Source organism: Terrapene carolina, unplaced genomic scaffold, assembly GCF_002925995.2.
Source record: "Terrapene carolina triunguis isolate 2854851 unplaced genomic scaffold, T_m_triunguis-2.0 Scaffold395, whole genome shotgun sequence".
In the NCBI taxonomy this organism is placed as follows: Eukaryota; Metazoa; Chordata; order Testudines; family Emydidae; genus Terrapene; species Terrapene triunguis.
In genome coordinates, this window is record NW_020664746.1 from 319,504 (window position 1) to 333,929 (window position 14,426).

The 14,426-nt window shown below is 49.5% G+C and overlaps 1 protein-coding gene across 1 annotated transcript in view; it reads right to left on the reverse strand.

Moving 5' to 3' along the window:
• Positions 1-1,019: 1,019 nt before the first annotated feature.
• SH3PXD2B (SH3 and PX domains 2B) overlaps positions 1,020-14,426 on the reverse strand; it is a 119,662-nt gene continuing 106,255 nt past the window's right edge. The window contains exons 8-13 of the mRNA XM_026658053.1: positions 14,087-14,191; positions 11,852-11,969; positions 9,641-9,867; positions 8,809-8,858; positions 8,022-8,147; positions 1,020-5,841 (exon numbers count right to left, since the gene is read on the reverse strand). Of these exons, the coding sequence (XP_026513838.1) occupies positions 4,309-5,841; positions 8,022-8,147; positions 8,809-8,858; positions 9,641-9,867; positions 11,852-11,969; positions 14,087-14,191 (2,159 nt within the window). The 3' untranslated portion in view covers positions 1,020-4,308. The remainder of the gene's footprint in view (positions 5,842-8,021; positions 8,148-8,808; positions 8,859-9,640; positions 9,868-11,851; positions 11,970-14,086; positions 14,192-14,426) is intronic.

The following is a 14,426-nucleotide window of genomic DNA, read 5'->3' on the forward strand; positions in this document are numbered from 1 at the left end:
GATCACGCAATAATTGCCCTGTTCTGTTCATTCCCTCTGAAGCATCTGGCATTGGCCACTGCTGGAAGACAGGATACAGGCTAGATGGACCATTGGTCTGACCCAGTATGGCCATTTTTACAGTCTGTTCAGCAGAGTTGATCAGCGGCTCTTTGGATGGTGTTGACAGTCATCATAAAAAGATCTTCCCAGGAGGTCTTTGAAGAGCAGCTCCTCTGCTCCCAGCTAAGAAGAACAGACTGAAATGTGGGTCACCGGCTATTGTGATGGACACAAAGGGGCAAAGAAAGTGATAAATGAAAAAGCTGTGCTGACATTGTGTAAAAACCTTGATGGAGGAGAGAAATCCCTTTCGCTCCCCATGAGAACAGGCAACAAACAGAAGGGCCCGGTACCGTGTGGTTTTGCTGTCATGCTCTAAAGTGGATGCAACATACTTTCCAAAATAACACTCCATTGCAGCCCCCTAGTCCAGTAGCCCAGCACCACAGAGACTCAGCTTCCAGGTCAGCCAGCTCCTTAGCAGCACAAACACACACCAACCACAGACATGGTCACAATTCTGCTTGAAACCAGTCAAGCAGGTTTTTTTATTTAAAAAACAAAGCAAAAAATTCCCCCCTCCCCCCACAATACCAAACAAGCCTAATGGTGAAAGTATAGATATGGCATTTACATAGGCCATATCTACCTTCCTCAGGCACCCCCGCCCACCCACAGTAATGTAGAGATTTATACGTGTTTACATAGTATAAGGAGACAAACAAACAGTCTTCCATAGTTTGCAGTTGAGGCCTCCAGCCTGCCTGCGATACACCGAGCTGAAGAGCCGCAAAGCCGGGTTTGTTATACAGAAAATACGGTATTGTTCACCCACACAGCAAATGCTAATCGCTGAGCTGCATGGTGAGGGGTTTCCATGGAAGGCAGGTACTTTGTAACAATGGGCGAGTTTAATGCTAAGGTACCAGGGAATCATATTTAAAATGAAACTCTGCCCTTCTCTAGTGCCTTCTGGCTTAGGTTCTCAAAGTGCTTTGCAAGCATTAGCTAAATGAGCTTCCCAATCCCCCAGCAAGGTAGGTCAGTAGAATTATTCCCATTTTACAGACAGGTAAACAAGGCACAGAGGTGACATGCCCTGCCTGTGGTGGCAGAGCTTCAGTATCACAGACAGGGAGAGAACCAGAAGGTTGTCCCCCCTGCTCTGAGCACTCAACCATACTATCTGTGTCTGAAGAGTTTTCTTGTAGATCCCAGATAAAAGGGAGGGTGTTATGTAGTAAAGTTCTCAGCCTCTTCCACACTGGGATCCTCTTTGCCAGCCTGAGACCCTTTCTGATTTCAAATATGGCCAGGGCAGGGTGGTGCAATACCTGGTGTGGGAAAGACTAGGAAGTGGCAGGGGCATTAGATGATTATTTGTGTTCTCTAAGCCAGCTACTTTATAGGGCTTGTGGTCCTTTGAAGTGTTACCACCACTTATACAGCGGGTGACGGTAACTAACCCATAGCTATGTGACGCCTGTGCAGCAACCACAGATCAATCCTGTAATTATCACTGTAGTTGGCTCAATGTATTAAGAGTCCTACAGCATGAAGCATTCATTAACACTCACAGTCTCAGCATTTAGTCTGGGGGAAAATAGCCCTAATTTGGCACAAAAGCAACAGAAATGACATTGTCTCACTGAAAGGGATAAAAGATCGATGAAGTCTAAGCGTGACATAGAGAGATGAAATACCATAGGGGAAGCACGCACAGTTTCTATATTTGCTGGTTCAAGTACAAACCCACCTGCACCCTGTAGGTACGTGTTCAGCATGGCTAAGCCATGCCGCTGCCCATGCTACCACGGGCACACTGCTGTCTGTACTTGCGCTAGCTCTCATCAAGCTAGCGTGAGTATGTGTATGCGAACTGACAGCATAGAAGCAGCCCAAGACTAGTGAAAGAAAAGGGACACAATTCTGTCTAGTACCGTCACAACTCAAAGAAGACATGAACAAAGTTTTACTGCTGCCCAGCCCACTCTTAACCCATAATCAGCCATGTCCATATTTACGCAAAGGAGGAGTTTTAACTAAGCAAAGAGATGCAATGCAGCAACGTTGTAGGGTTACATTGCTATCTGATTCTGCTGGGGGCATATAACCACATCACCAATACTACATGAGTCACCTTGCATCGTTGGATCCTACTATAAAGTATTTACCATGGGTCACCAAAAACAATGAGATTATTAGTTGCCCCATGACCCACAAGCTGCAATCTTATAAAGCTCTAGACAAAGGGAAAAAAGAGAGAGGGGGATGGAGAGAGAGAAATAGATAGGTACAGTACGGTTCTCATTAAGTTTGTGCTCTATAAACTAAGACTGATAATCCTACGTATACCTTTGTGATAAAGACTTGATGAATAGGAATGGAGTTAATCGAATAGTTGTCCAGGGGATGGGACTGTGTGCATGGGGACAAAATTCCCTGATGTGACTTGTCATGCTGCATCAATAAGGTTGCCAGTATCTGATTCTGTTGGACTTTGCTTTAGATGGAATTCTGCACAGGTTCCAACAATGGAAACTGTATCTGTGGAGTCACCTCTGTAGTGCTTACTGCTACAGTTAGCATGTGGCAGGTGGGAAGGAGTTCTGACATGGCAAGTGGTAATCCTCAAAAATGGGGTTTAAAGCTCTTCTAGGATAGAGAAGGCACTGCGCTGAATCCACAGCGAGTTGAATACAAAAGGAAAGAAAGGGATGTGAGGGAATGACAGCCAGTCAGCCGAAATCTACTTTCCTCCTGGAATCAGCAACACTGCAAGTAAGTGGGGTTAGTGCAGGCAGGCAGGAGGGTGAACATGTTGAAACATACTTTATTTTAAGTGAAACCTCCAAGCACACCGACATATGCACAGACATGGAGGACATAGTGGAAGTATCTCCAGAACAGCTTGAAAGATAGATGAAGAAACAGGCAGATAAGCCATTTCAGAGAGAGTTTAACAAGCCCAGCATGGTTAGGGGATGAGAACTCTTTAAATGGGAAGCAAGGTATCAACAAAAGGCACTATATTCTCCCACCCCAAAGGAAAGCAAAACAAGGGAGAGCCAAGCCTAAGAGAAACAGAAACACCTGAGTACCAGAAAAGTCACACATGCTCCCCATCCTTTTTCATCTCCAGGGACCAAGCCCACACTATGGATTGTACTAGATGATACCAGCACCCATTATAGTACAGCCACCTTCTAGCTACTGCCTGACAGCCCTGGGGCACCATGGGAACAGGGGTCAATGGAACCATTTCCCTGGGCAATCCAGTATGAAATGCAGAGTTGCAGTCTGTGCTGGGAAGAGGGGTGCAAGCATTCTCCCAGCACCCTTCTCTCCCACGATCATCCGAGTTCTCTTTGCCAAGCCCGCTGTGAACCATGCTGCATGTAGTTCTCTCCAGCCACTGAAATGAAATGTGACAGAGCTTGCCTGAATCACCATCAGCCACAAGTCTGAGCAGGGCCCTGGCCCAGCACAGAGGATCCTCCATTCCATTAGTTTATCTTTTTTTAAAAATTAAATGATATTTAAATTAACACCCACCATTGTAGAGGAAACAACAAGAGGTAAAAGGACTGTGTTTGATGGTACAAGCAAGCAAGGCACAAACTTAACTAGACTGCGACACATGGCCATGAGTGATCATGTCAATGCACACACAGCTATATGGACTTGATTTTGCAGAATTGTTTCTCCTTGTCCCCATGGTTTCCTGTGGTTCCTGTGTATGGCCGGACTTGGCAATACAGTATCAGACATTTAACAGTGACCCTGAGCCACCGGGAAAAGCAACTCCTTTTGTTATTCCAGATTCCATTTGGTGAGTGGGGCTGGCTTCATTTCTTTACCTGAATCGTGGCTGAATTTCCTCTGGTTTCCCTGTTGTCTCGTCAAAAAGCCTAGTGGGCACCAATAATTTTTCTAGGATGGGGAGGGAACTGCCTTTGCCAACATACACCAAGAAGCTTGTTGAGAAACAACTTCACATGTCCATCTACAGGGGCTGGGCTGCCATAGATGGACAAAGGAGGAAAGTATTTCCTATGAAGGGGGGAGCAGACAGAGCAGGAATGAAGGCCTAGCTGCGTTATGTCAAGCCTGCTTCTTGAATTCTGCCTCAGGAATGGCACAAATTGGAATGTACAGTATCCCACATATTTTTAAGCCAGCAATATGGAAAACTATAAATTAATAAGCTAATTAAATACTCGGGTGAAAGAACAGGAACCTTCAACTGTGCAAACTGAGGGCAGACTATGGCTTCTTCCTTAGATAATTGGAGGGAATCCAGCCCTCCCAACAAGGTCCTCCAGTTAGGACCTTGCAAAACCACCAGCCGCTGCTGTTCTTCTCACGAACTTCAAATAAGGTCCCTTCTTTAAAGCTGCTGGTCTCTTCGTCTCCTTCGAAATCTGCCACAGCCACATAGAGGGCTTCTTTGGAGATATCTGGATTGGTGAAGGGGGCAGCTGTCCTCTCCCTGGCTTCCCCTCTCTCCGCCTGCTTGGGCGTTACCTTTGGGCCTAAGCTGCTTTTCCCTTTGGCTTCATCTTGGCACACAGCAGGCAGGAATGGTTTGGCCTTTGGTGGAACCAGCATGGGCCGGCCAGGCACCGAGGCAGCTCTGATTTCAGGCACTTCCCTCTGTGGGGCTTTCAGCTCTGAAGTGGGACCAGAGGAGGAGGATACCACTTTCTTTGGAGGAGGAGGTCTCCTGGGTGGCACCACTGGCCGCTGAAGCGGTGGCTCTCTGGGAGTCGGGGAGCTGTTCTTGGGCTCACTGTCGGCCATCTTTGGCAGGCTGAAGGGAGCTCTGGGTGGAGCCTCCTTTGGGATCTGGCTGTCCTGTTTGGTTGGGGGTCTGTTCTCCACGCTCGGTCGCTCCTGAGGCCTGCCAGAAACCTCTGCTGGGAGTGCATTGTTATTGAAGACATTTTCAGTAGGCATGGGGTCCTGCTCAGAGGGTTTCTCTTGGGACTTTGCAGGTCTGAGCTTGCTTCTCAGATTGCCAATGTCCAGTTTATCATCTGCCTGAGGTGGGTCTGTCCTGGGGGCTGCAGTTGGTTTCGGCTTGACCTGAGGTTTTGATTTCAAGAAGGGATTCTGGGTCATTGGCTCAGACTTGTCTTCTGGGGGCTCAGCTTTTGGTTTGGCTGGCTTGACAGTGGGTCGGAGGTTCGGCTTCTTCACTTCTTTGGCTGACACCTTGTGCCCGCACTCCAGGCCCATTTCGTTTTTCAGCTGGAACAGTTTGCCCTTTTCTGTTTTCAGCTCTGGCTTCTTGCTGTCCCTCGGGGCGGCTGTCTGCTTTGGAGGGATCATTGGCAAAATCATGCCTGGGGGCTTGGGTGGAGGCCTTTGCCTCTCCGTTAACTCACCTTCGGATTTAATGATCGACTCCTTCCTGGGTGGGAGGCTGGGCTTCTCCTCTGTATCCGGATCAGAGATCTCCTCATACCCAGCGGCTACATCGCTGCTCTCCGAGGGGGCACTCTTGAGAGCCTCCTTCCCCTTCCAGTCTTTGGCCCATTTCATTCCACAGTCTATACCATTAGGTGGAGCTTCAGGCAGAGGCCTAGATGGCCCCGTGGCTTCTTCGTTGGTGTTGCTCTCCGCAGTGGCCTCGCCAAGCTGGAGCTGGGCCATCTCATTAGGCAACGGTGCTAGAAAGTTAGGTCTAGAAGCATTGCTAGTTTTCTTGTATTTATCAATAAAGGTAGCTGGGGCCCAGCCTTCCTTCTCCTCAATCTGAATGTACCACCAGCCACTCAGGTTCTTCTCGATCACCTGGAAGAAGAAACACGACCATCACATCTTAGAAATACATAACCAGGCCTCTCTGCACAACAGCTGCCTATGAATCAAAGGGCAAAAAAAGTGGGGCCTAGAAATGGGGGCTCTCACCTCTGAAACGTTGGACCATGAGCACGTAAGGGAGGCAGCAGGTACAATGGGCCAACAAATAATAATAATAATAATAAAGATAATAATACCACCTCTCATCGATAGCGCTTTTCATCCAGAGATCTCAAAGCACTTTATAAGAGAGGGAATTATCCTCGTTTTACAGGTGGGGAAACTGAGGCACAGAAAGGTGAAGTGATTTGGCCCAAGTTCATCCAGCAGGGCAGTGGCAGAGCCAGGAACAGAACTCAGGTTTCCCCAAGTCCCAGTCCAGTGCTCCAGGTACTAGACAACACTGTTGTCACCTCCACAAGCCCGGTATCAAAACTTGATATAGTCACAGGGGAAGTGAGTTTAATGGATTTAAATCAAGTTTTTACTACTGCCACATCAGAACACTCCGCGCGTTGGACATGACTGGCACTGCAAGAGGTGGAGTTTCATGAGAAGAGGTGAGGATAGAATTGCAAGGGGTGCCTTGGGTCAGGACTGAGATGCATTGGCAGAGCTGTTTGTTATTTCAATCCTGGGTCCCTCTCACTACAGAGGATGCTTCAGGTCAGGAGAGAGGTGGATTGGCAGAGCAGTGGGGCTGGAATAGCAGAAGGGCTGCAGGTCAAGACAGAGGTGTAGTAGCATATGTGCATGGAGGGACGCTCTCTCAGTGCCTGCACTCTGCCTGGCCTTAGCTGATTCTGGCCCATGTTTTTAAACCCACATGCCCATTTGGAGATACAGGCTTCTCTACGTTCTCCATTTTCATGAGCACCAAATTCACAGTATTTTTCAAAAGAAAAAACATCTCGGGCACACCAGCACATGAGGGAGGTTCTGCTGGGTTCAGAGTCACCCTTCAGCTCTATCTGACCCTGAACAGGAGACAAGGACAGTCTGAGATTTTTCAAGACTTCAGAGGGGAAAAAAATCAACACACATAATGCAACTGGCCACTGGGTGACACTGTTGAGCCATCCAGCCAAGACAGTTACCACACACAGATCACTGAAACCCCCAGCCACTGAAGGCATGGTAAGTTAGATTGTCCTGGGTCTACACTAGAAAGGGTTTGCCAATGTAGCTATACCAGCAAGTGGAGACGCAGCTTTTCTACTGGCAAGAGAGTCCTTTTGACAGGATAGCCTATACCAGGATTATTTTGCCAGTATAACAGCGTCTGTGTTAGGGCTTCTACCAGCACAGCTACGCCAGCGGGAGTGTGTGAGATTTTTTTCACACTCCTAACAGACACAGATACGCTGGCAAAACTTTTAAGTGTAGACCAGACCTGTGACTAGGTGAACGAAAGCCCCATCTCTGGAAGGAGGAGGAACCTACCACTATTAGTCAAGAGGCTTCCAATTGCCACTGGTGCAGGAGCACAGCACCCTGGCACTGGGCCGCACACACAAGTCCACTAAGGCATTTGAGGGTCAGAGGCTCCAAAATGCTAGGAGCATGTGGAGGATCCCTTCCATGTACTGGAGACTCATTTTGCCTGGCACAGAATCAACCCTCCAAGCGCACAGATGGGGCTACCCCCAGGATTCAGCCTCTCCCCAGGGCAGCTAATAGTGCCTCTATGACCGGCAACGGACTCCATGTCTGGAAACCCACCCCAGGGCTAACGGGATTCGGGAGTGGTGCGACACACAGCCCGCCAGGACTGGAATCCACCTCATAAGACCATAAAAGCATAAGAACGGCCATACTGGGGTCAGACCAAAGGTCCATCTAGCCCAGTATCCTGTCTTCCGACAGTGGCCAATGCCAGGTGCCCCAGAAGGAATGAACAGAACAGGTCATCATCAAGTGATCCATCCCCTGTCGTCAACTCCCAGCTTCTAGCAAACAGAAGCAGGGACAACCATCCCTGCCCATCTTGGCTAATAGCTATTGATGGACCTATCCTCCATGAACTTATTTAGTTCTTTTGTGAACCTCACCCATGGAAAATCTCAATGGGGGTTGATGAGAGGGTGATCCCAGACTCACTCACGGTGAACTGAATGGGTGACTCGAAGGAGAAGTGAGAGGGAGGGAGGGAAGATGGCATGTAGTCTCACCTCCACTTTCATTCCTGCGTGGAAGCTGATGCCGTCGGGGATGATGGTCTGGAAGTCAGCAATGGTGTAATATTCTTCTTCCACTTGGGGAGGGACAGGAGGTTTAGGCAGGTTCAAACCACGTGGCTATTGCAATAAAAAACAATAATTCAGCTCATCTCTCGGAAGACGAGTTCCAACACTTGCATGGATGGCTCACCCTGGCTAACTAGCCAGACAGAAGCAGGCTGCCAGATAGCATCACTAGGTGACCCACTTGGCACACAGAGCACCCTCACAGACAGACACTAACCCCCTCTTCAGGCTGGACACAAAATTGTCCAGATTGCTTTCAATGGGACATCTGACCCAGTTACTAGTCCAGTAGGCTTGCCAGCCCCAGGGAAAGGGAGCGGGTTTGCAATCTAACTGTGGCCAGTCTGTAACCTATGGGATGAACAATTTATTCAATCCAACCATCCCCTTGACTTAAAAAACAAAGCAACTAAGTTTTGCTTTGAGAATAAATACGACCAGATGAGTGTTTATGGCTGCAGGGAGGCCCTGCCCCTGCATTAGATCCATCTGCATGCAACAGAGTTGTTGCACATGGAGAGATCCCAAGCAGGGAACGTGAAGGAACCAGAGCTCCCTTCTGAGAGCAATCTCCCATCTCTTCTGCCCCAGAAGCTTCGTTCTCCTGGATCCAGAGCCAAGGGAGACACAAACGTCTCTGGCAGAGGGACTTTTCCCCTGGGGAGGTGGCAGCGATGGCAAGTGGGACAGCTGGGTCCAGGAGGACACTTACTATAGTGAGATCTCGGCGAGGAGGGGGCCTCTGCCTCATCTTTGGCGACTCTGTGGAGAAACAATTCCAGATTCCATTGAGGTTTGAGGTCCAGTGTCCAGACACGTTCCCAAAAGGACACGTTTCAGAGGAGAGCAGCAACGAACCCCACATCCAAACCTTATGCCCTTCCCTCCCCACAGAGTGCAGCTAGGCTGCTCCCGCTCCTCATTTCTCCTAAAGCAAACTGAGTCAGACAGAGCCTTATCTGTTCAGGAACTACAGGGACCGAGAGCCTTTCCAGCACACCAGGCCCTTTGCAGAGATGCCAGTGGAGCCCAGCTAGAAGCAAAAGCCATAGTGCACAAGTGGCCATGTATGGGGAGGGGGAAGCTGGGTGGCATGTTAGTGCACTTGCCTTACCCATATAGAAACCTGCATTCAAACCCGGTTCCAGTGGTTAACCTTGCAGGACAATCCAGAAGCACCCACCCACAGTTACCAAGGGGGATGAGATGTACTTCATTCATGAGAAAGGAGAATGGGAAGACTTGGTGGAGGGGGAGCAGAACCCATGTCGGTCTCTGCCCCATCAGAGAGATCTAAAGATCTCAGGTAACTACACAGAATGATCCTCACTGGCTCCAAGGCCAGTCTCCCTGATCTCCACTAAGAGCCTCGTTCTCAACACAGTCATGTCCAGATGTAGTGGCAAAGCACCCAGTACCCAGGAGCCCTCGGAAGGGCAGCTGGCTTTCTCTCCTGCACCCAGCTGCATTGTTCAGCAACACAGCCATGCTGCAGGAGCTGCACCAAACACCCAACGTTTAGAATCTCCCCACTACCCACTTACTGCGTCGAATGTCAGCCTGCGGTAACGGTCGGCCATCAAACCTTCCCTCTCTTTGGTTGTTGGGCCCGTCCTTCTCTCGGCCCGTTGAGTTCTGCTGCCGGGGAACACCATCCAGATCCAGGGCACACGAGTGGGTGGATGAGCCAGATCCCAATTTCTGTGTAAACATCTCTCCAGTTCCTTTCTTCAGATAGGATGCCGGAGCCCAGCCCTCTTGACCCTGATACCTGTAACAATGGGATCCTTCCTTCAGACTCATCACCTGGGGCTCGTGCCAGCACCAACCTCTCTTACTTCAGCACTTCCCTACACCTCAGAGCTCTGCCTGCTCCAGTGAGCCAACTCATATGTATGCCCAACTACGTTTGGGCGGGGGAGTGGCTGGGTCAGGGGATCAGTGTTGAGTGACAGAGACATACAGTGCTAGCTGGTAGGTCTGGTAGGTGCTGACTAAGACTTGTCCACACAGGCCTCTGTGTGAAACGAGTTTGTTTGGTTTCAGTCCATGTTTCTAGGGCCAGGTGTTCACATCACAGAAAGCTCCACTGCTGACTGGCTCCCCTTTGCAGGCAGACTCAGCATAGGGATCTGGGACTAAGTGGGCAATGAAATCTCCTCTCCTCTCTCCCCTTCAGGAATGGCTGAGATCTGGAGTGAGGCACAGTGGCGAAGCAATGTCGGGGGAAACTGAACAGCTGCTACTGCCCATTATGTACCTGCTCTTTGGATTAAAACACAGGCATTCAGTGTGCAGGGCTGTCCGTCTGGCTCCTTTCCCTGCACTAAATTCACACGAAGTCTGGTGGAGAACCCAACCCCCTCGCGCTGATTGAAAAAACACATCTATCCACAGAGTGCCTCTGCCATGCACATGGGTCTCGCATCAAGCTCAGGAGACCTCTCCAGCTGGCCGGGGGTGAAGTCATAGGGCTCAGATGGCACCAGCTGCTGAGCTTGTAATTGGCGTGAGCTTTTCACAGCAACTTTTTCCAGTTTAAGAAATCAATGTGCATTTTTTTGGCCTGGCTGCTGCCAATGCCACAGGTTCAGTGCAAGGTTAAGAAAACCAAGGCGTCTCCCACCCAACTCTGCACATGCCCTTTGCTAGCCTGCAAACACCCGCCCAGCCTCCGAGACTAAATGAGCCTCAGCCCTGGATGCTCAGAGATGTTTGGCCTGTGAAACAGGCTGAGGACAGCAGGTCTGGCCTGGATGACAACGTTTCAAGAAAAGCCTCATAATACAGTCGGAGGATCTAGCCTGCATAGATGGCCTTCATATAGGACATATGTACAGTCACCAGCACACTGGCATTTCCATGACAATGATGCATGCAGTAAGATTAAGGGGCTGATATAGGTCTCCCCTATGCTGTTGAGGTACTACCGTGGTGTCATTGCTTCCCCCAACACAATTAAAACACAGCTTACCCTTGCACCAAGATGGGACTGATCTGTGTTTTAACCATGTGCCTGAGCTGTGCTAGGGCATGGGACTTTAGCAGGGCTGTAGTGGTTTGGGAATGAGGTAAGACCAAGGTTCAGTCCTGTCTGCACTGCAACAGCAAACCATGTTGATTGGGGTCATATAAGGACTTGGACAGATACATTAGACAGAGAAAGTTAGGCGAGAAGCCAGAGCTGTGTCTGAGACCATCACGTACCAAGGTCCTGTGACACGCACAATAGCTTCTACAGTGTAGAAGTGCCCTTAACCACCACTCTTTTCCTTTTCCAAAAAAATCAGGCAGAACAAGGCTGCCATATTGGCATCTCTTCCTGCTTGCTCTACTGTTCGTGCCTTTGGCATTTTAGCAGTAGTAATAATACTGTGCATTTACCTGACACTTTTCTGAAGTGCTCTGAGATCTAGGGATGAAAGATGGGCAAGGATCATGATCATGGCACCCATTTTACAGCTTGGATAACCAGAACCCCGAGAACCCCAGACCACACAGTAAGTCAGTGGCAGGGCTGGGAACAGAACCTAGAGGCACCAACCCCCAGTCTTTCACTCCATCTACTGGCTGTTTCCCTAATACATTGAGCTAGAGGATGCCATCCTCTAGGATTTTGGAGGAAGCCCCCCTCAGACAAAAACCTTAAAAAGATTGTTCAGATTATTCCTCCCACACACTCAAGACCCCTCCCCCCCAACCTTTGTATAAACACCACCTGCATCCTGTAAGAATAGTAAGAGGGAGAAAGGTACCTGATTTTCCACCAGCCCTCAAGGTTTTTCTGGATCACCTCTACTACAGCCCCTTTGTCTAGGTTCATTTCATCCTCGTCTCTGGCGGTATATGGGTAAATGACTGTGTACTTCTCCTCTGTTAAGCACAAACACAGTATCATAAATGGATTATTTTAGGAAAACCAAAATTCATTAGAATAGGAGCCACACTAAGAGTGCACACGTACACACGCGCGCACACTCATTTGGAACAGGCTTGTCGGTAAAATACATTTCCAAATGCCGATGGATTTGCTTTGAAATGTACAAGCGCACACCAGTTCAGCAACACACTGGGCATAGAGTCCCAATCTGCATTCCATATGGTAGGATAGACCCGGCCCAGGCAAGGTTGGCTTAGCCCTCTGAACAGTTCCCGTTTTCCTTCAGGGTTGTGTCCTCTGTTATTTCTAAAGCCTCAAGGATTCACCCCACCCCTTGCTGCTTTGAATCCCTATTTTACAACCACTATTCTTCTAGACAAGCAGGATTGGATATGACCCCTTTCAGAAACCCAGTTCTCTTGCCACTCCCTTAGCCACAGCCAACCCAATTGTGCTTCAGGGTATCCATTGCTTTAATCTAAATTTTCCCACCTCTCACATCCACCCAGTCACTGAGCCACCCTGATGCGCCACGATGCTGTGTTAGCCATAGTTCAGACAGGGGGCACCATGGAACAATAATTAAAAAGCACATATAGAAATAACTTCTCATGCAGAGATCTCAAATCCCTTTACAAAGGTAGGTTTGTACTAACACACCCTTTTACAGAGGAGGAACTCGAGCACAGCGTCACTTTTCTCCACCCTACAGTTTTCCCACCTCTGCATCCCTGGAACGGAACTGCCCACTGGAGAGCTGGAAGCTCATTTTCCATATGACTCTCCTCCCGCTTTACATGCTGAGTCAAAGCTAAGAAATGTCCTGTCACATCCAGGAGCTCTGAGCTGAGCCCTCACCTCCTAACCCCCACTGAAGTGCTATGATCCAGGTTCACAGCCCAGTGTACAAGCTCTGCACACATATGAGATCAGGGAGCAGAAACTCCAGCCTTCAGGCTCAGATGAGCTAAAGGAGTAGCCAGCAGAGGGAATGATTATTGATGTGAGCAGGTTTGACAATACAGCCAGCAGGAGGCAGCAATGCACACAGGCACAGCTGGAATGCAGAAGGCTGACACAAGCAGAGTTCACCACATGCAAGGCATACAAATACCACAGGCTGCAGCGCATGCAGACAGACACAGGCAAGGCTCCAAGCACAGAACAAAGGCAGCGGAAAAAGTCTCTATAGCGTCCACCTTGACCCCATCCACTGGTGTACAAGTCCCCAAGAGTCCGACGGCGGCCAACATGCCTGGGCAGAGACCAGTATCTCCAAGGGACTGGGAGGAGCACGTCAGGGAAGCAGGAGAGGGACAAAAGAGGACGTAAGGAGGCAGCACCAGACCTTATAGTCTCACCATAGGCAGAAGACAGAGATGACACCATGGAGCTGTCAGATTGTACTCATCTGGGTTTCAGGTCACTGGTCCCCTCCCCAGGCTGTGGGGTAAACCTAACTATGGACCTAAATTAAGCCCAGACTTCTTGGAGCTCCAGTTCCTAGAGAGATCAGGATGTGTTGTATGGGAGCATGGGGCACTTCTGAGTTATCTTAAATAAAGCTTGTACTCTTGTTATTCCAACCACATGTGCTACTGTAGTCTCCTTTCTCCTGCCTGCCCCACCACAACACCCTAATAAGGAGAAGGCCATAGCTCATGTGAAATAGGAGAGGAGAGGCAAGTCCCCCTTCCCGCCCAGGCCCTGATGTTCTTACTAATAGCAAGTGAACAGCTACACAGATAAGGGGATCCAAATTAGGGCTTGTGGCTCCCCCAAGGTTGCGGGACTGGGTGTTTTCGGGAGGTGGTACACACAGCCCCTTTTGCGGCAGAAGGGGAGGAGCAGGCCACTCATTCAAACCCATCAGCATCCAACTCCTCTGCTAGTGGCACTACAGCAGCTGGCTGCAGTTCTCATCTTGACTGCTGGTGGGAAGATAGGGAGATTAAGGCCATGCCTTGTTAAATGACCCGATCCAAGGTCACTTGTGGGTTTGTTGCCCTGGGCTCCATCCCGCTAAATGGAAAAGGTCTAAGCAGCCCAGGAAGTCCCATGCACACTGGGATAGAGTGGTGGATCAGTTCTTCTCAAACTGGCTTCTTACCTTCTTCGGGCTGCATTGAGAATTCATCCTGGACACCATCCTGAGCTTCCAGGCACGTAGCCGGGACCCAGCCTTGCTCATCAGATGTGCTCACAAACCACCAGCCTGAAAATAAGCAGCAGACCCTTTAGTTGGGGGCATCCATTTTAACATGCACCCACAACCACCAGCTGACAACTGTTCTCCCCAACCAGTCAGGAGTCTGCTCAACCATGCTCCTTGCCTGGTCTGTATGCAACAGGCTGGAAAGTGGGTCTACACCTGGGTGAACCCACAGCAACAGGGCGAACGGCTGCATGAGCAGCACGGACCACCTTACAGGGATTTACAGTTTGAAGGG